Source organism: Phaethon aethereus (assembly GCF_964289735.1).
Source record: "Phaethon aethereus genome assembly, chromosome: 2".
Classification (NCBI taxonomy): Eukaryota; Metazoa; Chordata; class Aves; order Phaethontiformes; family Phaethontidae; genus Phaethon; species Phaethon aethereus.
The window spans coordinates 169090374-169115729 of NC_138582.1; the positions used below are offsets into that span (position 1 = coordinate 169090374).

At 44.5% G+C, this 25356-nt stretch overlaps 1 protein-coding gene across 1 annotated transcript in view; it reads right to left on the bottom strand.

The window, feature by feature from the left end:
* The window catches only part of WNT3A (Wnt family member 3A), a gene marked incomplete at its 3' end in the record, with an annotated part of 88023 nt that overhangs the window by 26532 nt on the left and 36135 nt on the right, over nt 1-25356 (bottom strand). Inside the window, exon 2 of the mRNA XM_082015169.1 lies at nt 10429-10670. Coding sequence (XP_081871295.1) covers nt 10429-10670 — 242 coding nt within the window. The remainder of the gene's footprint in view (nt 1-10428; nt 10671-25356) is intronic.

The following is a 25356-nucleotide window of genomic DNA, read 5'->3' on the forward strand; positions in this document are numbered from 1 at the left end:
GATAGGACAAGAGGAAATGGCCTCAAGTTGCGCCAGGGGAGGTTTAGATTGGATATTAGGAAAAATTTCTTCACTGAGAGAGTGGTCAGGCATTGGAACAGGCTGCCCAGGGAGGTGGTGGAGTCGCCATCTCTGGAAGTGTTCAAAAAACGTGTGGATGTGGCACTTCAGGACATGGTTTAGGGGACATGGTGGTGCTGGATTAAAGGTTGGACTTGATGATCTTGAAGGTCCTTTCCAACCTAGTGATTCTGTGATTCTGTGATTCTGTGAAACAAAGCCATGACAGTTTCTTTCGAGTCCTTCCCTAAAGTGTATCCATACTGTGACATATCTATAGCCCCCTTCTATGGCCCCATCTTACAGTGATTTGCTGTAGGCAACGCTCTCCAGAAACATCTGTGACACATGGGAGTATGTTGAAGGTGAGCAGGAGACAGTGCACCATGCACGTCCCTGCTTGATGTCTTGGGGTCTATTTCACACAGTCCTCAGCTACCTCGGCTTCACCCATCTCATGCTGTTTTTTCAAAAAATGTCACTTCCATGCAGCAGCTCTGCCTACCCTGGAGCGGTGGAAGTCCCTACCTACTTCAGCTGGGTGCTGCCTCCCATGAAGCTCTCTGATTTATGACTTTGCATCTCCCAAGACTTTGGAGCCCCCGGAAGCCTGCTTTCCTCTTAGTCCTGCTGTGCCCTCACTGCTCAGTCCTAAGTCAGCTGTGCCTTAATCTTTCCTATGAGCACATCGTTCATGTGCACAGCGGAAACCCAAACACAGTCATAACAACCCTTTTGAACCATTCCCTCTCCTGGTGGTGGATCCCTGCCTCTCTGTTAATCCTATGGACCTTCTTGGATGACCAGAGAGTCCTTCTCCTCCTTGGAAGATGGGGCTGAGGGAGCAAGGAATGAGAGAAGTTGATCCATCAAGGCGCACCTTCCTCCTGCAGCAAGGGAGCATGATGAAAAGGGCCTCAGCTGTCTGCTCTGCAGGAGACAGCCCCGTTCCCTGCCCTGCAAGCCCATAGCACAGCAAGAAGCGTTCAGGGCTTCTTTATACTCCCTGTTTTTCCTCTTGCTGCCCTGTCATATCTGCTCAGGGAGGGATAGGAGGAAATTCTCTGCTTCTTACAGAGGAATCCAACCAGATGATCCCACAGCCCCTTCTGGCCTTAAAATCCCCACGTCTGTTCAGCACTGCCAGCTCATAACACATCTCAGAGGGAAGAAAAGCCACATTCACGGGCTTGGATCCCTCTTTGTCAGAAGACTTTGCTTGTTTTGGCTGTTTGGTACACAGGACTGCGGGCAGACACATGCCTAGCTCCTCAGCTGGCAAAAACCACCCTTGCAGACCAGAGGACGGTGCATCCTGGCTCAGGACCCACCCCATAGCGGTGCTTAGGGGCGAAACCCACCGCGTCTCCCTTCCCCCCAGTGCCTGGATGAAGGCGACCAAGCCTCCGCCGTCCCCATTTCCCTCCTTGGCTCCCGTCCATGCGTGTGTGTGTTGTGCGCCGAGGGCCCATTCGGGGCCGGGATTCTCCCGGGACAAAGGGATGCTAATCAGCTCCCTCTACTGTTCCCTTTTGTCTAGGACTAGCTCCCACGCTTGGACTTGGCACTCTGGGATGCGGCAGAGGGAGCTCCTTGTTGCAACCAGCCTGAGCCCAGTTGGGGAATGCAACGTACCCAGCAGGGAAAGGGGAGGAAGGGGAGGGAAGGGGGAAGGAAATAAATCTATAACTCCGCGCAGCCCGCTCCCTGCCAGCCCGTCGCATTGTGCACGGCGCCCGAGGCAGAAGTTTCCAGTACCTCCTGCCGCCGGGAGAGACGCCACCGGTTTTGTAGCCACGGGCTGTCTTGTTCCTTCTCCCCTCCCTGATCCCCCGTCTAATGTTTTAGTCGCCAGAAAAATCTGCATGTCAGGGTTGACAGATGAGGGTTGGTGCAGTGGGAGGTAGAGGGAGCGCAGAAAGCAAACAGGATCGGCTCCTGGCATTGCTGCCATTTCCTTTTCACCGTCACTGCTCTCCCGGGTTTGCAGCCTGCGTCTGGGTGTTGGCTGTTTACAACCCTTTAGATGGGCTGTCTCGTCTCCAGAGAACTGTACAGATGCACAAGAGTCAGATTTTTATCCCGGGATCACTTTGCAGGTGGAGAGGTGACGGGGTCAGGGGCCTCTTGCTACGAAGCCTTGGCTACACTTGAGCCCACCAAACCCAGACTACACTTGAGCCCACCAAACCTGGTGGCAATGGGGACGGAGAGGCAAATGCAGCCATGTGGTGCTAACCAGAGTCTTCTGGATGCTATCTACTGCACCAGAGGGCTGCCCGGTGCTTGCCCTTGAACACCTCTGAAGCCACAAGAGGCTGAAGTGACCCCTTCTGACAGTGACCTCACTGTCCAGTAGCTCCAGCGGTAAGAGAAGTTGCTCCTCTACCACCTCATCGGTATCCTGCTCCCAAAGGCTGAAGGACTAACACGTTGGCAAGTTTCCTCAGCATCTCTGTTTGCTGCTGTTGCAACTTGCAGTTCTTGCCAAGGCTCAGCAGAAGCTGCTAATCTCCCACTACTGATGTGGGCTACAAACCAGAGATGTGGCTACAGCTCATCTAGACCTCCCCAAACTGCATTTCCTCCCCAGTGCTGCTGCCTGTACTAAGCTAGCTAGGTAACAGCCAGTTCAGAAATGCCATAACCATGAATATGGACTGTTCTGTACCTTTGGGCTGGAACGTGGACTCGGGCAGTGCAGCGATATGCTGGCACTTATGACTGTCTCATCCCCTGCAGTAATCCCCAGCTCCAAGCTCAATTTACAGTGACACTAAACACAAATGATGCTTCTGTCTTGAGCCAGAATCTGCCAGTCTTTTTCTCAGCAGCATTGGCAAATCTCTGGTCTACAGTATTTATGCATCCTGACGGCTGAATGGAGCTTGCATAGTCACATTTTCAATCCTGATCCTTCCAGTTTCCTTCCCCATAGTTACAGGGTAGAGTTTGTAGATCTCTGTTGTTGATACCAGGGCAGCTGCCCAAATTGCCATTAGCGGAGAGGTAGACGGGGTGTGGTTGGAAATCAGATCCTCTTGGGAAGAGTTTCATGAGAGAGCAGAGAGTACCTCCTACATGTAACTAACCTCCTGGATGGATCAGTATCTTGTGGCTTTCTGCTCATGCCTTACTTTATTGCAGAAGTGGAGAAGTCTGATCTAGAGTAGGGAAAGAGGGGGAAGCATTTGGCACAGAGACAACTGAGATGCCAGAATGCCATCAGGAAAATATGATGAGGTCTGCTAAACATAATAATTTTAAATCATGCAAGACATTATGAGATGGGTTTATGCCTGAAATAGCAAGGGACTGTCTGTATTCAGTGGTCCAGGAGGTCCTCTCCAGTGCCATGTTCTTGCATTAGTAAAATGGCCTCTCCAACAGAGGCTGGATGTCAGGACTGTTTTCTAACAGGAGAAAGACAGGGGGTGGGAACTCTTTGCCCCCCAACTGGGCCTCTAAGAAATGCACATGGAAGTCTGAGCCTGTAGCCCTAGGCTCCCTCTATAGTCAATGGAGAGAAATAAACATCTTGGTATGATTCATGTTATCCTGAGATAGGTGTCTAAGATAGGTCAGATGAATTGCTCTCTGGAGATGCCGATTGCTCTCCACTGACTACAAAGGGAGCCTGGGGTGACTAGCTCTCAGACTTTGACATCTAACTTTGGTAGATGAGATCAGCCCTATCAGAGAGCCTGTGGAGCGATATTGTTACGACACAACACGAAAGAAATATGGAGGAGACTTAGGTCTCCCAGGTATTTATAACTGAATTTTAAAGTCTTGTTCCATTCTTGCTAAACCCGGGGAAAAACTCACATGGATTTTGCTAGACACAGGATGAGCTTTCTCATCCACAGTAGTAACAGGGACAAAAGAGTCAACACATGAACACAGCTACGTTTTGGCTTTGTTGAGAGAGATGAGACATGGGCCTTATCCCCAAAAGGTGCAGAGTCCAAAGTAATCCTAGCTGAAAAGGTAACAGTGCCCAGCACCCCATATGAAACTGGATGTGACTTGAATCCCACGTATCTCACGAGCAAGACAAATGCCTGCTCTGCCCTTCATGTGGTCCCTGGAAGCAGGAGTCTTCTCACCAAGAACTGGTCTCCCTGGATTCCCTCAGTGATTGATGGAGAGATGTAGAAACTTCAGGGTGTGAATAATTTAATCCTAACTGTCTACAATACATCAGATCAATCATGCTCCAGAGGACCCCAGCATCAAATGGAACTGCTTTGACCTGTCTTGCTGTCTGATGTAATGGACCCAAACTTTTGCTGACCCACTGCTCTTCTGCAGACCTCAGTTTTAACTTTCCATAAATTGTAAGTAGCAGAGAAAATGCTCTGTTCTAGAAGAGTTATTCTGAATCTAGCAAAGGAAAATATAGTGGCTGGTTGTCAACACCAGAGCAGTGTTGCATTAGAAATGAAGAGAGTTGTAAAAGGGGAGGTAGATGGATTGTCTATCCCTTGGTGGTATGTCAAGGCAAGATGTCCTTTGGGAAGAGATGTCGTAGTCAAATGCAGATTTTGGTTTCATTCCAGGAGTCTTCAGGTGAAATTCTCCAGTCTGCGTCATGCAAGAAGTCTGCTTGGATAATCTGACAGTCCTGGCAGGCTATAAACATGCAGAAGGAAAGAGGTGTTTGAGAGCCAGAGATCTCGTACCTCTTCCAATAACACACTATTATTGCTGTCCCTTTCCATTGCCAGGTGGCCTTCAAGGGATTATTTGGTATCATTTTCTGCCGTGTCTATAGGACAGTGTCATCTTCAGGAACACAATGAGCGAAGATAATAGTAATTCTTCATGGTCTGCCTGGATAAGATGACAAGGGGGTCTCATCCCATCCCATCCTATCCCATCCCACTTTGATATGAGTTACAAGTACCGAAGGCAAGACATATAGCGGTTTAATAATGAAGCAATCAAGTGGTCTCGAATACTCTGTATTTAAGTCCATGCTCATCCTGGTAACTGCACAGTCAGGATCTGTATCGAAAATAACATCTTTTTGCTGGACAGGAATGGGGTTAACCCGAGTGGGGCATGAACAGTGGGTCACTTCACTGCTTTTGTGACTCTCATCATTTGCCTACTAGCAGGGGCAATGGCCAACAATTATTTCCGGAATGAATTTATGCCTCTGAGCCTCTGTATCACCCATTAGGCTCTCATTTGTCCAGTGGGGAATTTGATATATGTCCTCAGAGGGCACATCCGACGGGCACAGACACTTGACAAAGCAACGGGACGCGCGCGCACCCGCCCCGGCTCGTTCAAACCCCCTCGCACGCCGGCAAACGCCCCGACGTACAAAAAGGGACAGCGCGGCTTCCCAAGGTTGCACGAGTGTTAAACTCTAATAAACAAGCCCTGTCGGCAAAAGCTGAAAGAATCTGAGCCCTCCCCAACAAAGCATTTAATCCAGTTTGGCATAACCTTTGACATTATTAGGGATCGCAGTGACCCTAATCCAATCAGATTGATTAACTAAAGCGGAGACCCCATAAGCTGACCCCCCTCTGGCCTCTGCTATTTAGTCCTGACCAAACAGTGGGAGAGACGTGCCGTATTTACACCACAATGGGTCCGCGCTGAGAACCTGTTTCATTACAGAGCGACTTAAACTCCCATTACTCCATCAATGTATCATTCTTCAATAGTTCATTAAAAGCTGCTCCTCCACAATAACTATTAACCATTTCTCAGTCCAGCTGGCAGGTTTAAAGCCCTGGCCAGTCTTTAACAGAAGGAGGTGGGAGTGAGTGAAAGAAATAGATAGACAAGGGCTCCCTTTTAAAATTTAAACGAACCGGGGGCTTACATAGTTTGAGGTAATTTGCTTTTATTGAATGGGGGAAGGAGAGGGAGGAAACTTTTATTTTGACTTAATTATGTGCTGAGGTCCTTTAAAGAGACAGGGCCATGATAACTTTTTATTGTCTTACTTCTCTTGAGATCAGTTCATATTTCTGCCCAGAGGAGTTTCAAAGAGAGCTCGCACGGTGTGGAGAGACTAGAAAATGCACCACAACTTAAACATGAACAGCGTCTTCAGTCCATAAATGTTAAAAACAGGGTGAAAGACACAATCCCCAGTAAATGCCACTTAAGTTTGAGATAGGAAATGTCTGTTAGGTTGCACAGTACATTTTCTGTTGCCAGTGATGGTGTGTCCCTCTACTACACCAAAGTTTTATCCTGTATATTTTTAAAGGCAACTCAGAAATCTTCCCCTGTCCTTGGGAAAATGAAAGATACGGCAACTGCCTTACAAACTGCCAAACCTCTCAGGTAAGTAGCTGGGCATGAACTGTGGCTAAGGTGATCACTTAAGGTCATGTGGCTATGGCCATGTTCTGCTCCACTGCTTCACACAATACAGGTGAAGAAATAAATAAGAACTATTTTTTTCCTCTAGAAATTACTGTTAGAAAAGTTCAAGTGAGGAGTTCTTTTGGCTGCCCAGTAGTTGAGATTTGAAGTTCTGGGAGACTAGAAATTGCGTGATCTGTAGCCTCATACGACTGATAAACAGATACTAGGTTTAGGTAGAGGGAAAGAGATCAGGCTCAATTCTTTTCCTATGTAGGCATCCTGTTCTTTGCATTCCAGTAGTCTAGCGTACCCGAGATATCTACTTCCTAGTGCTCTGCAAGAAAGGCCCAACAGTGGCACCTATCTGAATGTTTCTCCATGGAGCTGCACAGCTTCTGAGACACTCCCAAGACCACAAAGGAGGAGAAAAACCCTCTTCCAAAAGCCCTGTAACAATTTCACCTCCTGTTAATGCCTGAATGGTTCCCTGATGGTTGGACTTGATGATCTTAAAGGTCTTTTCCAACCTTAATGATGCTGTGATTCTGTGATTCTATGCAGGTAGCACAGCATAGCGAGGAAGGGGAATCTGTTCCCTTTGAATAGGGAACATTTATTCCACAGCCAAGGACCTGCAAAACAGAGTAATCAAATAGCTGGATGGGATGGGGGATTTCTGCTCTTCATATGTCCCGAGTGACATACAAAGAGCCAGAGAGACAGAGGGTCAAGCCTGTCAAGTATTGCCTCCAAAGAGCAGCAGGTCTGGATCTCCTGACCATCACCATTCCCTTGTAGCTGAGCTTATGAATGCCATTGCTTGTTTAATATGTGATTCATTAGGCCTGGCCATGGAAATGTTAAAAAAAAAAAAACACGTAAATATAGTTGCAGCTAAAACATGTGGGATTTCTTTCCATAAACAGGCTGATGGGGAAAAAGAGTCTGGTTTTAGATGAGATATCAGAATACGGCTCTTAACAGGAGCAGTCGGGTGACAGTTTGGCACTGCTGAATCACAACTCAAGCCTAGCCCTGAATTAGCAATGAGATACCAAAGCAGCAAGGGCAGCCAGACAGTCAGGCAGTCTCAGAGAGATTTGGGCCTAGAAAGTATTTCCTGAAGGCATTAAAATCGGTCCTTTTCAATGAAAGAATTGCAGATGGTCGTGTAAGGCAAAAGGGAGTTGCTTTAGTGACTGCGCTGGTTTGTGCTAAGGGAGGATGGGGTCCTTACTGACTCAGATGAGAAGCTGCAGTTAGATCTTGCGTGACTTAAAATCCAAACTGCAAAATAGACTTTTGCTTGCTTGCTTGCTTTTTCTCCTTTTCCTCCTTCTCTCTTTCTGGGTAGGAGCTCAAATATGTTCCTACCCTGGGGGATCTGCCGCACAAGAATGCGACTGAGCTGTTTTTTTTCTTCCCCCTCCTGCTGTAGGTGAAGCAAAACTGAAGGGTGGTTTGATTCTCCCTCAAGGAACAACATTCTTCAGTTATGAAATCGTCCCAGCCTTCTTTCCCTCCCTGAGCCCAGCTACCGAAAGCCTGCAGTCTCAGGCAGGGACAGACCCTTCATGTCGACACCGTTGTGAGGTAAGAGAGTTTGGCAGCTTGTAGGATCAGGGCTCCTTTGGTCAGCAAGGATGTGAGGATTGCTTTCCTCATGCACAGGGTATAATTGCTACAGGAGATGTGGAGTGTCTAATCCCAGACCATCTCGGGGTATGAGGTCCTTGTGTCCTTGAGGACATCCAGCCCTGTGATGAGGCAGACATTGGGTTATCCGGTTCACTTACTGCCTGTGCCCAGTGAATGGTCTTGGGCAAGTCACGCTGGGCTTGCGTGTGTGGGAAAAATACTCAGTTTGGCTGTGCTGGCTTAATGCAACTGCTATAGGCACCCAGGAGTGATGGAGCTAGAACGGGTGCTTTAACTGCATGCAAAACATTGTGGTGTGACACTTCGATATGGGCTTAAGTGCACCACACTGCAGATCTTACAGATGTAATTGTTTTGGGATGGTGTCTCACCACTAAACCCAAATAGTGATACCAGCATTAATGTGGTGCCTCAGCTCTAACGGGATAACCCCACCAGCGGAAATCACCCATTCTCCTGCTGAGTGCGTGTAAAACGCCTGTTCTGGCTGGTGGAAGCCCCGCCATGACACAAATCGAGGCTTTGTGCTCTCTTGGCTGCCCTATTTTTCAGGATTCACGCAAGAGGAAATGCCCAAGTCTCTTCTTGATTAATGCAGCACGGAAAAAAACCAAACCCCTATCTCCAGATGGCAAACGCTGGAAGAACCCACCCCAAGGTGGATGTAGATCAGCTGCATACTCAGTAGAGTATGTAGAGTGTGTATCCTACGTGCAACCTCCAACTCAGGGGATTCCCTGAAACTCTCCCAGATGCTCCCTCCTCTCTCGTGTGAGGTCAAACAGTGCTACTCCTTCATTCCAGAGAAAGTAATTTCAGACTAACCTGTAACTGTTACTCTTTTGCAAAACTGAAAAAGAGAGAAAGAGAGAAAGAGAGAGAGAAAGACACAGAGACAGAGAGAGGGGAAGGGAAGGGAGGGAAGGGAAGGGAGGGAAGGGAAGGGAGGGAGGGAGGGAGGGAGGAAGGAAGGAAGGAAGGAAGGAAGGAAGGAAGGAAGGAAGGAAGGAAGGAAGGAAGGAAGGAAGGAAGGAAGGAAGGAAGGAAGGAAGGAAGGAAGGAAGGAAGGAAGGAAGGAAGGAAGGAAGGAAGGAAGGAAGGAAGGAAGGAAGGAAGGAAGGAAGGAAGGAAGGAAGGAAGGAAGGAAGATTTCCAAGCCTCTTCTGCTGGTGATCTCCTAAGAGAAAGCAGCCATATTCCTGCAGAGCTCTGCACAGGGCACCTGGACTTAGAATCTGGGCAGGAATCAAATGCAAAGTGAGTCTGCCTCTTGGATGAGCCCCTTTGTGCTAAAGGGAAAGGCAGAGCTTGACCCAATCTTATTGAGACCAGCAGGAGCAGGCTGTACTTTAAAAAGCATACCTCAAGGGCAAAGAAAAATAAAACAGTTCTTATGGGTTAAAATATGATCCTGCCAACTTATAGGGGGAAAAAACAGATACTCAGACTTAGCCAAGTGCTTAAATCCCACTGCATTCAACAACTTAAGGCAAAACGTTTCTAAGAGCTCCGACTTATATCAACGGCTGCTGTGTCAGAATTAATTGCCTGAACTAGCACCCTGCCTTAATTTGCCATGTTCATAACCAATGAAAGCAGAACCATTAATTGAGGGCAATTTCCTCGGGCCTTTGATCTTCATTGTATCCCATTACGGTATCAAAATTGATGTTATCTGATAAGTCCAGGCCCTAGGAGCTATCCCCAACAGCCCACCATTTCCCCTCTGCAATCATCAAGAGAGCTGAAAATGTGGCATGAAATGACATGGGGTCAGAAAAGGAGCCAGACGTCCAGCTTGACCACAGAAAACACAATAATCCTTTGTGTTCCTTCCAAGGGGCATAAGATCACAGGATAATTCATGTTGAAAGGAACCCTGGGAGGTCTCTAGTCCAACCTCCTGCTCCAAGCAGGGTCAAAGATGACCCCACTCTCTGCACACTGTCAAATGGGGCATTTTCCTGTTCTCTGGACCACCTATACAACCACAGTAGAGGTTTGAGGTAGAAACAGTGGTAACCTGCGACTGGATGTTGGCTGTACCATGAAGGTGGTGGGTAACCTCCCTCCTTAGATTGGGGAGGTACATATGTACCTGTTACCCCTATAAGAATGCTTAATTATCTTCTTGTGTCTACAAAAGACATTCTGGGTCAGGTTTGAACTGCTTGGGTGGGGCCCTGGGCCAATAAAATTTTCCCTGCCTGTGTCACATGTCTCCTTTATTAAACTCAAGTCCTGTCTCCAGCAGCCCATATTCCATTTACACTTTATCAGAACTAATGAGTTCACAGTAGGTTTCTCAAGATCTCTGCTGCTACTCCACCATGGATGTTGCTGTTGCCAAACCTGTAGAACTACACTCACCTTTGTCTAGTACGGGCCCAAAGATGGCTAAGCTGTCATTGACGGTCGTGCAGTTCCACCTCCTCCCTCGAAACTGGTGTTGGCATTCCTGGATCCCAATCTTTACCCCTTCTGCTACACTGGGCATGATCTCCACATAGTTCCGACAGAAGCGTAGCTGCTTGGGTACCAGTCCTGGGATGCTCCCACAGAGGATGGGCTGAGTCCCCAAGGAAGAATACTGGTGACCAATTGCCAAAGACCTGGAAAAAAGAAACAAGGAAAAAGAGATGCTGTCAGGCTGGCTTTCACCTTTGTACTTGGTTCACAAGAATGGGAACAGAAAATCAACATCCTAGTGCCTCAGCATTCCCCTGTCCAGAAAACATACTTTCCACTGCCATCCCTTCCCTAAATAACAGCATTTCTCTCCTGAAGTTCCCTACAGGCCCAACAAGGTAAGCAATTCTGCCTTTAATATCTTCCTTCCCTTTTTTTCATCCTCTCAAAGCCTTAATCCATCATTTTGTTTCTTCTTCCCAAACACGATCAGCTCATACAGCTAGTTTCCTCTGTCACCAGAGGGTCAAACCTTTATTTCTTTCTTTGAAAGCCAAGCACACCTATACAAGAACAGGTAGGTTTTATAGGAAATTTTGGCAGCTGAGAAAGCCCAAGGATTAGACAGTCAAAAGCACTGTCAGAGCAACACAAAGTAGTAACACCAACAGTAGAAGACATCATGCTCCAAGTATTTAGAAGGGGAACACCAAAAATTGACAACTATCACAAAATTCAGCAGTGTGCTCTGCGGATTTGAACCTTACCAACTTAACTTCTGTGCACTGAAACTGACCCTAGAGACTCAAGTTTGGACCTTAAGAACTACAAAAAACCAGCCCTGAGCTAAATGCTAAAGGAGCGTTACACAAACTCACCACCATAAGCAGTTAAATTTCCTGTGCTATAGAGCAAAGGGGATGGAAATGTAGCTCTGCTAGAACAGAAACAACTTTGGGGAGAAAACTCTCCTATGGCTTAATATGGGTCCAATATCAATGCTATTCTCCTGGGTGAACAACAGTGCTCCTCTTACTAGAAATATTCATGCACAGGTGCGTGCAGACCGGGAGCCAAGCCGGGCATATTGGTAACATCCCTGAAGGTATGGTCTAGAAAAGATTTTCTACTGTTTAGCAAAGCATTTCCACACCTGCTTAATCCAAGCATGTGTTTTGCAAAGCCTAATTCTAGGGCTTTCTAATCAGGTTGAAGTGTTTTAAAGATAAATTATTAAAATGGCTACCAGTGTCCTTCTGGGTACCAGTTTAGCACATTTTCACTTTACTTTCACACCAGTTTCAATTTGCCAATTTTTAAAAGTAGGGATGTATTTTCACAAAACAATGCCAGCTTTGCTGTACTGTCACAAAGATACAGCTTTGACCCTCAATCTGTGAATTGCTTTGGTTAAAATGAGGAGAGTGGAATTAAAAAAAAACAACAAAAAAAACTCCAACAAAACTTGAATGCAAATTCTGTGCTCAGCCAAATGGAAGTCTGTTGAAAGGAGTGTCCATGAACCATTATGTTGGTTGAAGCCTTAGAGACAAACAAGTCAGCTATGCAGAGAGATCAGCAGATATGTAGCTAATTAGATAGATTTTTAAAGTGTTCTTACTGGTGCTTCTAATAATAATCTTGATTACTAAAACTGAAGGGATTTTTAGCATATAATTTCCTTTTCTTCTAATTAAATCTCTTGATTGACTTTTCTGCTCAGAACTAATGACAAACAGAAACCTGCCTGGGCAGTGTGTATTTCTGTTTACATTCATTTTTGCTATGTGGTTTTCATTTGGGAACAGCCTGGTGTCTTTGAATTATCAAGAGGGCAGTCAGTGAATGTGCCTTCACTCTCTTTTGCTCTGTCTAAAAAAAGGTACAACAATTCTATCATTGCTGGAGTTCACAAGAAGATTAACTTGACTTCATCACTTCTCTAGGCTAGGGTAAAAAATGTTTTAAGTGTCTGTCTTTTTTATAGGTGAAGAGTCCTTGCAGCCAGTTAACTCCTTTCCTGGTGGGTACCTGGTCCAGAGGGGACATAATTGAAAAGGAGATGGACATTCAGATAGTCAGGTACCACGTCTCAGTGGCTTTGCTAACTGTGCATAGACTAGACTTTACAAATCAGTCTTTTCCAGGCAAGTGAGACATAGGGACATCCATTTCTGGATCCCAAATGGCTCTAGGTAGGAGTCTAGGACCAAGATAATTAGCTCAGCCAAGAATGTGCCCTCCAGTAAATGAACTTTAGGTGGACAAGGTAGGAGATACCTGGGAAAGCAAAGGATTTTTCAGCTGATTTCCTGAACTTATATGCCTCTTTCCACTTCAGCTGCACTTCTGGGAGAAGATTAATCTCACTTAACATTAGAGGACAATTCATCCTGCCCCAGGGAGGGAAGATGAGACAAACAGCATGAACTACCCTCCAGAAGCACCCCTCTCTTTCTATTGCATTAAAAGAGGGAGGAAGGCAGCTTACACTGATCAGGAACTGTGTTCATCTCACCTACCTTCTCATTTCTGCAACATGGACATCTCCAGCTGATCTACTCACCCCAGCCTGCTTTTGTAATCAGTCAGTGGAGAGAAACAGGCACTTCTAAGGCACGATTCATTTGCCCCATTTCAGATGTCTGCTTTGGGATGAGGTGAATCATGGCCTTGCCTCCATTGACTGTATTGGCTAGACTATCAAGACAGCCTGGGTGACTGGTTGAGTGGGATATGTCTGCACTTAAAAGTCTCCAGGTGAATCATGCCATGATACCTAACAACTGGGATGGCTAAGTTCCTTGAAAAGTTCCACCCAGGAAAGCTAAGTGCTGTGTAAAAGGCCATGCAGAGAACTCAGCTGTAGGAAGGAGGCAAGCTCCTGCAGAAGCCTGCAGGAACCCACAGAAGATGACCAAGGAAAGGACACAGTTAACTTGTTTCCCTATCTAAGTGGCTCAGTGTGGGTTTTCTTGAGCTTTAGATTAATTCAGGAAACAACTAGTGGCAGAATAACACCTGTGAAATGGAGCCCATATGAAGCCAAAGGGTGTTTTCACTTTGACTGCACTGTGTACATTTTTGTTTCATTAAGTTACATACAAAACACTGGTTCACAGTTTCTGGACTAAAGACACTGTCTAAAACACTGTTTCAGGCTTCAGAGGACTTGTTGGTGTGTTGCCCCTGTGGCCTTGTTGGGCATGTGGAGTCTTAGGATGCCACATCTCCAAATCTCAACCCATTCAAACCCCTGAGGACTGGGAGTTGGGAGGTATTCATAGAGGCTAACTTTAGGCACAGGAGCTTGACATAGATGGTCCATATGTCTATAAACAATGGGTAGAAATAGATGTCTTCATTGAGCCTCCGGAGAAGAGCACTAACTTATTTGCTCTGACTCATCTTTCACAGAATAGTTCAGTCACTCACTATACAAGGAGTCCAGGATGGATTACTTGCAGTGTCTGAAGTTAAATTTGGTGGAAACATCTGTAGAGCTTGTTCCCACATCAACTAGCATCCTTCCCAAAGCTTTCAGAAGTGCTCCATCCAGATCCCACCAAAGTGAAAGCATCCACTGAGATAGAATCAACCTGCTGTAGGCTCCATCCATCATGTTGTGAAGCCAGGAGGGCCTTCTTGAGCAGTTCCAACAGGATCTGGATGAAGCTTTAGGATTCCAGTCTTATAAACTTTAATTTAAGTGAACAGTCAAACTCATGCTTGTCTGTGTTTCTTGGTGGTTACTACAGTGGGAGAGTGAAAACACCAATCATAGGAAGAGGAGTTTATAGGTTGGTGCCCTCAACTATTCGTTTCCGTTGCTGGGCAGATCATCTAAGATTAAAAAAAAATAAAAACATGTAGAAATACTTTTAATTGCTTTTCACACTGCTCCCTTCTCAATACTGTAGGGAAACAGTCACACCTTGCTTTGATCTATGTTACAGTCTGGGAAGTTTAATCTGCAAAAGACAATCTCCAGCAAGAGTCTTGTTCTCAAGGCGTCATCAGGCACTGAGACAGTGTAATGCAAATTTGGCATTTCATGGAGGAGTGTGTAGTCACTTGACTTTCAGCTGAAGATACAGGGTGGAATCTCAAAACATCTCGCCATGGATAGTGCCTCTGCTGTTAAATGTAGCTAAGCACAGTCCTCTTCCTAGCTCACTGGCAGACTGTGGAGTGTGGTAACATCTATCAGAGCACCCTCTTTTGGTATCTACTTTGCTTCCAGCTTCCAGGTGTAAACACTTTTCAGCTTCCTGTAATTTGTATTGATCATTAAATGTGAACTTTATGAACCTTCTAACCCTCCTCTCCCCCCAGAAAAAGCCAACAACAACCCAACAACCAAGACATTTAGAAAACATCGGGAAAGTTTATAAAAATCAGAAGCTCGTTTCAGTGTTAACTCTCTAGTAGCTCCCTTCATTAATTTTTCTGACTGTTTCCAAGACTAAACCTGCCTTTTGCATGTTCTACTCTCCTGCGATCTGCTTCTAAACTGCCCTCTGCATGTGGGTGATTCTGGAAACATGGTGTCAAGAAATGGTCCAAGTGTCATCTATTGCGGTCTAACCAGACATCATCAAATTTCTTAAGCACCAACACTTCCTGGATGCATTGACACCAACCTCTTCTTTTTCACTAGAGAATTCATGAAGCATTCAATTTTACAAAAACACTCATCTCCAGAACAGGTACAGCTCAAGTTCGAACCAAGGGAAAGAGTCAAAGAGCTGTACTTTTCAAACCAATTAGCTTTTTCTCCCCATTAGCTCAGGAGGAGCCATGAAAACACTATTCTGTATGTCCACAGCCAAAGTTCTTGGCTTATCTTTAAGCCTTGCATACCCTGAAGTATTTAATTCAACCTTCAGTGAGAATTTTTCTTTGCCAACACACCTAAAGAGCTCTTCATTTCCCTTATCTCAATCTATCTGCTCCTTCAGCAGAGCCGTTGTAAATAAGTACCTGGCCACCTTCTTAATAAATTACATCTACCTTCCCTCTTGGAATGGACACCTCAGCCCATTTAAGAGGAGGAAACACACAGGAAATATATGCTCATAGCTTTTTCAGAAAAAGAGAAAAGACTTCAGTCCTGGATGACCCTGCTCTACAGCACCACTCTATTGATTTTTCAAGGTCCCTACCTTCTCACTATGGCTGTCAAAAGTCCTTGACACATCAGTAGCAGCATGTAAAGGCACGTACACCTACTTGTTTCTTCCTGAATTCTGTTATTCTTGAACTCTGTAAGAGCTCTATTTTGCTATTCATCTTGGAAAGGCATTTTGCTGGCTCCAAGCGCAGCTGAGAACTTCCTCAGTGGACATCCTTCTGGGGTCCCCAACACAAGTAAAATAACTGCATTTATTAATATTGTACAGCAAGAATGTAACTTGTCTAGTGACCCAGGATGAGACCCAGAGAGCACTTAAGTCCCCGCTGAATATTCAAAACTGAGCAATAACAGTGACTTTGCTCCCTTTGCCTTACACAGATGCAAGGTGACAGCCAGTCCTGCCGCAGAAATTAAGTCAAAGTATGTCCGACTGCTTATAATAGAGGGGATTAATGTTCGCTTGCAGATGCCCTACATTTTCTCCCATGCTGCGCCCTTTGCATGGGATCCCCTAACAGGAGGATGTCACACCTCCTCCAAATCCTTTCTCATAACCTGTTCAGATCTCCAGAGGTTCACCTCACTCCCTTTTCCCTTCTCACTCATTTTGTCTGCCTCTTGATGGTACCACGTCTAACTCTTTGAAGATGAATCTCAGACACACTGTGAAGAAGGGGACAAGTTGTGCAGAGCTGCCTATCTAGAAAAGATGCATGTTCAGAACACAGCCTTGGTATTATGACACTAAAATATGGAAGCGAAGAAGGTGGCTGGAGAAGTCTTCATAGGTCTGTCAGGCTATAAGGAAAACCCAGCCAGGGTTGTCTCACATCTCCTTGTACTAGGCCAGAATCTGTGTGCAAATGATTAGTGAGCAGCCCTTACTCCATCCTACAGCATCAGAATTAGGCCCTCTCTGGTGTCCTACCCATAATCCCCCATGGGCTGCTAAGGTTGAGTAACATGAGCTTCATGCATCTGAGGATACCTGAAAACACATTTGAGGAGAACTGAGCTACTAGGAGGCTGTGAACTTTTCCAAAAATGGAGACTGCCATGAATGGCCAATGGCACCTGAATGTTCAAGAGACTCATGAGGTAGGATCCATAAGTCAGCCTTGATTCAGTTCCCACAAACCCTCACCCCAGAGGGCTGGCATACATGACTGAAGAGCTTTTGGTGCCTGCCTAGCATGGAAAACCATAAGCTGGGAAGGATACTCGAGAACATCTGAAGCAGAGCTAGGGACCAAGCACAGGAGATGTAGTTGAGCCTACCATGTGTTTTTTTACACTTCTATAGCATACATCAATTCTCAGTCTCCATGAAACAATTCTGTAGAGTTGAACCATGAACGCAGAGGCCAGGTGGGTGGACAGGCAGAAAAATTAACAAATCTACATTCATTTAATGGCATTCTTTCTCACAGAAAACCACCGATATTCTAGCATACATTGTGACTATCTTTCTGTTTCCCTAAGTGTTGTAGTTTAACCCCAACTGGCATCTGAGCCCCACGCAGCCACTCACTCACTCCCCTCTGGTGTGATGGGGGAGAGAATCAGAAGGGTGAAAGAAAACTCATGGGCTGAGATAAAGACGGTTTAACAGGGAAAACAAAAGCCACGCACGCAAGCAAAGCAAAGCAAGGAATCCATTCCCCACTCCCCATGGACAGGCAGGGGTTCAGCCATCTCTAGGAAAACAGGTTACTTGGGAAGACAAGCACCATCACTCCGAACGTCCCCCCCTTCCTTCTTCTTCCCCCAGCTTTACACACTGAGCATGACATCGTGTGGTCTGGAACATCCCTTTGGTCAGTCGGGGTCAGCTGTCCCGGCTGTGTCCCCTCCCACCTTCTTGTGCACCCCCAGCCTCCTCTCTGGTGGGGTGATGTGAGGAGCAGAAAAGGCCTTGACTGTGTGTCAGCGCTGCTCAGCAATAACGAAAACATCCCTGTGTTATCAACACTGTTTTCAGCACAAATCCAAAGCACGGCCCCATACCAGCTGCTGTGCAGAAAATGAACACTATCCCGGCCAAAACCAGCACACTAAGAAAATGAAAATAAAACTTAGAGAAATTTTAGAATGGAAAGAAAGGAAATGGAACTTGCCAAACCCCTTCATTTTAACTGGAAAAGGAAATCATTCTGCTAAATAATGTCCCTCCTGGATGGAATTGATTTTATTCTGTGACATTAAAACTATCCCAAACCCAAGCAATTACAAAATGTGAACAATAATGGAATTTTTAATTAAAGTTTTAGTTGAAAATTTGAAAACCACCTTAACATAGATCAACAAAGCAATAGCTTTAACTCTAGAATACATGAATCAAGTAACTGGTTATCATGAAAATATATTTTTCCAGTTTGAAAGGGGTTTTTTTCTTGTATATTGCCCAGTAGTAATCAAATCCAAGCCTAAGCACTCTAACAAAACTTACAGAAGTGACATATTTTAATTCAGAAATTATGAGTGTCTGTAACATCTATTGCAGTGGGTTCTTCAACCTTTGGTCTCTGAGCATCTGGCTATTGACAGACTATTCCTAAGAGGTTCACAAAAAGAACTAAGAAATCTGAGCCTGTTGTTAGACAGACCATATTGACTGTGCAGGCACCTGTCCTTCCAGAATTTTTTTCTTCTAGTCTGGAAAAAAAAAACCTCTGAAACCTACTGTATTATCTGTTCTTTCCACTTCTCTTGTTAGATATCTCTTCTTTCATCCTAAAGTAGGGCACAAGAGCTATATTTAAATTCTTTTTCTCTATAACCGAGAAAGTAGGTACATAATTTTGCGGCTGGATCCGATCCTTCAAACACATAGGCATGGAGGTAACTTTTCTCCCATGAATAATTCCCTCACCCTTGCCCTGCATTAATAATAATGATGGTGATGATGATGCAGCACTGCATTTCTCTAGCACCTTTCATCAGAGGATCTCTAAGCGTGGGACTCATCTCACCTGACTTTGACCATTTAAAAGTTAGGCATCTTGGCCAAGTTAGCTGCCTACTAGTAGAGTCCGTGGAGCAAGATCAGCATCTCCAGAGGGCAATTCAGCCCATCCTAAGATAGGTGCCTCAGATAGGTGGGCTGAATCACTGGAGATGCCTAGGAGGCGGCAGTGGCTGTGGAAAAGTGATGAGCGTAAACTAGACACCTTGTTTTTAGCAAGCTAAAGTTAGGGACCAGGAATCTCACCCTTTATTGCTGAATCTCAGAAATTCCTGGACGACTGGTAAGAGGACACCCAGGAAAGTGTTTGCTGAGCGATAGACGGCAGCTGTCTCTAACATGTACCATGGCAGATTATTTATAACACCCAACAGTAGTTTGGGTCTGGATTTGGAAAATAACATAGTCAATGGCAGCTTTGAGTGGATGCTAAGAAAGTAGAGTGTAATTATCTGAGATGAGGTTTGGCCAGGACAGTGAATTCCCACAGGAACTAAGGCGCACCACAACACTCAGCACCTTCCAGGCTAAGTGCAAGAGATACTCCTTTGTCTTTGTCTTAGGATCTACAGAACAGAATAGAAGAGGAGAGAACATGAGCATTAGCAACCCGGTTCCTTGCAAAAAGTCTCAGGAACTCTTTAATTACCCTAGGCAGTTAACGCCTCTGTCATACATGTCATCTGAAAAACAACCCATCCAACAGAATAATGGCCCCTCAAACCATGTTTTCAAGCCTGGCTCCAGGACACAGTGACTCTGATACTCTTTCCATACCACATCCCACATCTGGGGCTTCTCCCTGGAGGTCTCCACGCTGAGATCTGCCTCCGTCCAGCTCCATTTATCTTACAAGATTTGCCAGGATCACAGTACAGGGTATTAGAGATGTATAAGCCTTAACATTTTAATCTGCCACCTACACTGCAGTTTATGAGAGCTGTAAATCTCGTGGTTATAATGAACTCATCTAATGATATTGCTGATGGATAAATTTACCTGGGATGAGGAACAACAGTTACTTGCAAATGAAAGAAGAGTAATTTAAAGTTTCATGTAAACACCTTTGCTGCCTTACTTCTGACTTCTCCCAGCCTAACCCCTATCATGGTTTCATGACAAATGGAAAGTATGTATATGTGTGTGTTTGCAACGCAATGACTGGTTGGCCTGTGGGAGAACCTGCCTCTTTCTACCCAGTATAATGCTGTTATATCTTGGGCATTGGAATCAAGTTTTAAATGAAAATAGATCAGATTTTCTGGGTCAAATTAGGGAAAAGGAGGGAAGAGAGAAGGCAACATATTAGGCAGTGAAAAATGCCTACAGTATTTAAGAATATTTGGACTTCTACTATGAATTTCAATAACAATTAGGAGTGTGGCTAGTCTTAAGCCTCCTAGTTCCCCCCATTCCCAAAGCATTCCAACTTGAACCTTTTTTAAATGATCAGCAATATAAATTATATATTGTGGTTTCAAACCTCTCATTAATGCTCATCCCCCTGAATTGAGGTCTGTTCTGGGCTATGTCAGTGCTAAATACCTTGGAGGACTGGGCTCAAAGACCTCAGATCCTTGTGAAGATTGGATTTGGACTTCTAAATTGCTTAAGTGCTTAAGTGCTTGGGGGAATTTTATCCTGAAACTCCTTAGTGATGAAGCCAATTTTGAAATGAGAACCATGGATGGAAAGCACTGTCATTGTGGTGTTTAGGTAACCCTCTAAGAACAACACAATTTTCACTGTCCACCGTTCTAATACAACAACTTACCCGTATGTCTTGCCCTTTCCTCCAAGGATGTATTCTGAATCTGCATTTGGTCACACCAAACACACGCGCATACCCTCACTCAGTTGTGCACACACACACACGTCTGCGAGTTCCTTCTTTGGCTTTCACTGAGTCATCAGGCTCACCAAATGTGTGAACTCACGCTATAATGTTCTCCCAGAAAAATAACAAATTGATTTCATTTTTACAGGCTACAGCATGCTATATAATTGGAGACACTGCCTTGTCAACTCAGACCGGTCTGACCCGACCAGAGACATTGCTTACAGCTGTTTACGGAGCCATAAAGTTTCCTCCTCTTTGTTTTTCCTTCCTTTTGCACTCTCTCTCTCTCTTTCTTTCCCTTCTACCTCTAATGGATCCTACAGCTACTTTTCGTTCTGGTCATAAAATACTGTTAAGGAAAATGCAGGAAGCCTTGATTTAGAAAAGCACTTCAGTCTATGCTTCAAGCTAATATTGTAAGCGATGGGACTTAAGCACGTGTTTAAAACTGAGCATGTGTTTAGGGACTTCTATTGCACCAAGACAGTCAGTAAGGAACTTTCTGTTACACTTGTGTGTGCTTTTTTTTAATTATCGATACCAAATTAGAGGTTTTGATTGAGCAATCTCAAGCACTGTTTCCTTTTTAGACCCAGAGCACAGCTCCAGTTGCATCAGGAATTTTGCTGTTTCTTATTGTCACTGCGTCCAAACCCTAATCATCTGAGGAACAGCAAACTCCTACACCAGCTTGTCTACTCTGCTGAAACTGCCAGTTAGGACTGGGCATTATTTTCACATGAATCTATTATTTCCCATAAAAATACATATATATAAAACACCCCACCCTGAAATCTTCCAAGTGCTTTTCACGTATCTGTGTAGTTTGCCACATTTGCCAAGCACTCAGGATAAGTTTAGTTTTTCTGACCATTGTTAAAATACAGTTTTATGGAGGGCTGTTTTCCCTACAATTTTTACTCTGTGTAAAAATCTTTTATGTTTATCTTAAAATACTCAGAACCTCAAAACTTAAGTGAAATATCTTGATTTCTGTGGGAAAAGAATTCCTGATCAAATCCTTGATTTCCAACTATGGAAAAGATGCTTCCATCTTGAACTACTGAACTGGTAAAAAAAAAAAAAAAAAAAGAAAAATATCCCAAACCTGAAAGAGCTTTTCATCTAGTTGCACTATCCATCAAAATCCCATTTAACTACTTTGCAATAAATTATGGTTGTGCTTCCTTTCATATCATCCATTCATCACAGAATCTGCTTCTCCTTTCATCTGAAATGTCACAAGACTCATCCCATTCAGCCCCTTTCAAAGGCTCAAGGACTGATCAATACTGAATCAAATGTTCAAACTCATATATGAGTATATTGTACACCCTCTGAGGACCATTTCTGTACACAGGATGGACTAAGGACTAAGGAGAATATTTATCTGGATCTTGGTCCAAAGGTGTATGGGAAAGGGACATGAAAGTCAGCCTGGGAAGAAAAACTTTCCTCCAAAAATACACTGAAGCTTTTCAGGTTTATGTTTTTCTTTTTAGAAAAAAATGGAAAGGAACAGAGGGCAGAGACCTCCTTAACCGCTCCTTCCTTCTGCTTTGGAAAGGCTGCAGCAAAAGATGACCCTTGTTAGACAACAGAGAATCCACATGGAGGAAGGCCATGAGGAACACCCCAACCCAGAGGGAAGTCAACTCTTACTTAGAGCTCAATTCTTGCAGGACTGCCATGAGACAAAAGCTCAGAATTTTTTTGCTGCCTATAAAACTATTTTTTAAAATGAAATGGCAATCTTTGCTGCAACAGAACAACTGGATTTTTTTTTTTTTTTGCAAAGAAACTACTTTGCATGGGAAAAAATCCTCATGGCTCCTTGACATGTTTCAGCTAGATCTCAGTAAAATTAAGGAGGTACAGACTGATGAGTCGCTCAAAGGTACAGGAAAAATGCCAGTGTATGTCCTGGCATTTGTATATACTTTGAGAGAGAGAAAAATTGTCTCTCAAAGATCATCTCTCACAACAGAAAGAATAACAACAGCAATAAACCTGGTGCAGAGAAAGAAGAGAAAGATTTAATTCGCTTTACAGCACTGACTTTTACCGCTGTTTGTGGACACCTCTTGCCTGCTGAAATGGATGTATTGGATCTCCCTCAGCCCAAAGTTTTTTCTGATGTGAGTGAAACAGGCAGCGATGTTTCAGCCATAAGACAGCTCAATTTTCCCGGGCTGCTAAGCAAAACCCCTCACCTTCTTACATCTATGGCAATGACCTAACATTAGGTCAATGTTTTATAATCTGGTTTTGAGATGTGAAGCTCTCTATATATGTAATGTGAATCTATTCACAACCAGCTTGCTTTTCTTAGCCATCTTCTGTGGACTCTTAAGCAACAGGCCACCTACTCCAAGCATCTCCTGATCTCTTGGGGAAAAAAAGGGTGATTTCGGTGAAAAAAAGGGTGATTTTGGTGAAAAGCTCTTCCAGTCTTTTGAGTAACCAAGTGACAGACCCGTTCTGATTTCCTGCAACATGGCTGGAGAATGACGGCACCATGTGTATCATCACCACACTATGTAGAGAAGGACCAAGCTTTCTTTTCCTCTCCCTAAACTTGCTGGAGATTGGTGTTTGCACACCAGGAGCTGTGGCTTGAAGAGCTTCTTCTCCAAGTGACTCAACAGATATGGTGCTTTGATGTTCCTCAGAAAAACATAACTGTTCTCCAGCCTAGTGACTTCTCAGTGCGATTGGTGACTCAGTGCCTGGCTGAAAAAAGGCTGGTGGTGGTCAGGCTGATGAACAGGGAAGACACCCAGGTGAGAGAGAGGAAGCGTGTAGGAGGGGTAGGATTTGGAGGAAAGAAAGTGGGTAGGGAGATGTCCTTGGATCAGGAGAAACTAACACAAATCTCTGACTTGGAGGATGAAATAAGATGCTGGCTGAAGAGCAAATAACCACAGCAGTGGGCTCGTTTTCCCTGGTTGGTGGGGGTAAATGACCCTGCAGTGCTTGGGGAAGGAAGCCTCCCGCAGAAGGACTCCCAGAGGGTGGCAGCAACCAGGAGCTGCACCTGCAGACCTCTCTGCGCAGCATCGGAGCCTTAATGATTTCTTTCCCAAAGTGGCTGGGGAAATGCAGACAGGCTGCCAGATAGTGATCAGCTCGTGGAGGGGTGATCACTATTAGGCAAAGATACCAGCTTTGACATGCAGCGAGGGAAGCGGCCAAGAATTTGGGAAAGCAATCCCAGCTTTCTGCTGCACGTTCCTCTGCCAAGATACCTCCTGTGTTTACTTTAGAAACCAGAGGCGAGTCCTCCTCTTAATAATAATAATAATAATAATAATAATAATAATAATAATAATAATAATAATAATATAATAATAATAATGATGATGAAGCTGCAGGGTCACTTGGCTTAGCAGATGGATTCTTTCCAGCTTGGATTTCTCCTCGTTTACCTGCAGAACTCATGCATTGATGTATCTGGGGGGTTATGCAATGTTAATAATTAGGTTTCACAGGAGATCTGATCAGTGACAAAGGGAGGCTGTGGGAAGGAAGCTCCACCAGACAAAATCAAATCGGCCCATGGATCTCATGTGGAACCTGTGGATTTTGCCTGGGTCTAAGGAGCCTGAGCTGCCGCAGGGACCCCGCAGCCCTCTGCAGCAGGAGCTCGCGGCTTGCCAGCAAGCTCCGTCTCACCGAAGAGCTGCAGGAGCAATCAACCAGATGATTGCTCACTCTCCAGTTCTTGGCTTTCCCATGCTCATAGATCCTAAATACCTAGTGGTGCCTGTCGTAGCAGGGAAAGAGAAAGAAGGTCTGCAGGAATCTTCCCTTGCATTTCTTTTCTATTGGTACTGAATCAAAACTTTAAGCTCTGGACATGATCCTGCTGAAATCCTCAAAAGCCTGAGCCCTCCCCAAGCTTTTTGTGTGTTTTTGCAATTTTCTTCCACGGTGCACAGGTAGTGTACAGAACACTAAACTTGTGCCATTGTTGGGTTTAACCTGCCACAGTATTATTTTTTACTTTAAAAAAATGAAGCATTTTGCAGTACAAGTAGCTTATTTTCTACATTGAAACAACTTTTAGCATAATAATTTTTCACCATTGACCTGCATGCATTAGAACATTGAAAAGCAGAAATCTAAAGGAGATATTTTGACTGGCCAGAAATATTTAACTGAACAAATCAGTCCGAATTTTAGAAACCTTTTTTTTTATTAAGAAATAAAGGAATTTCCAACTGTCCATATTGCTCAGAAAAAAGAAGGTTCAGTTTTCAAGGATTTTTACAGAAACAACATAGTAAGTGGTATACCGATATTACAAATACTATCTTAGAAGGCCCTGCACAACTCTGGGTTTTACTACAATGCTGAACTAATTAGTTAATGGAACTTAGTTTAACAAGTTATCATCAAGGCTCAGAGCTTAGCAGGAAAAAGAAGGGATCAGCTATTTTACACAAAGTAGGAAACCTGGAGATTTGACAACACAGAGATGCCAGGGTTTTAAAGGTCTCTAAGCACTTCATCTATAGGACATTAGCCCATTTATAACCAACTAGGAGGGTGAAGAGGAAGCTTTCTTTGGAAGGAACAGTCTATTCCTTAACTGCAAGGCTGAAAATTGCAATGGAAGGAAAACCATGAACACAAGAACATGTTTACCCTTGATGCCACCATCAGATGTTTTCTGCCTTCTGTTCCCTTCCCTTCCTGCATGTACCCACGCAGAGACACACCTATTGACACAACCCTGTCTGTGGAAGCGCGATTTAAAATTTCTCTGCTCTAGTGCACCCAAGCATCAGCCAGAAATATTGGGTGCCCTCAAATAACTCTTTCTTACATCTTTTTTTCCTACTAATACTGACTAAAAATATTTGGAAATCAGAAGCTCAGAACTAGGAGGGTCAAATTTCCAAAACCTGGGGAGGTATTTCAAGCCATGGGAGGGGCAGTTTG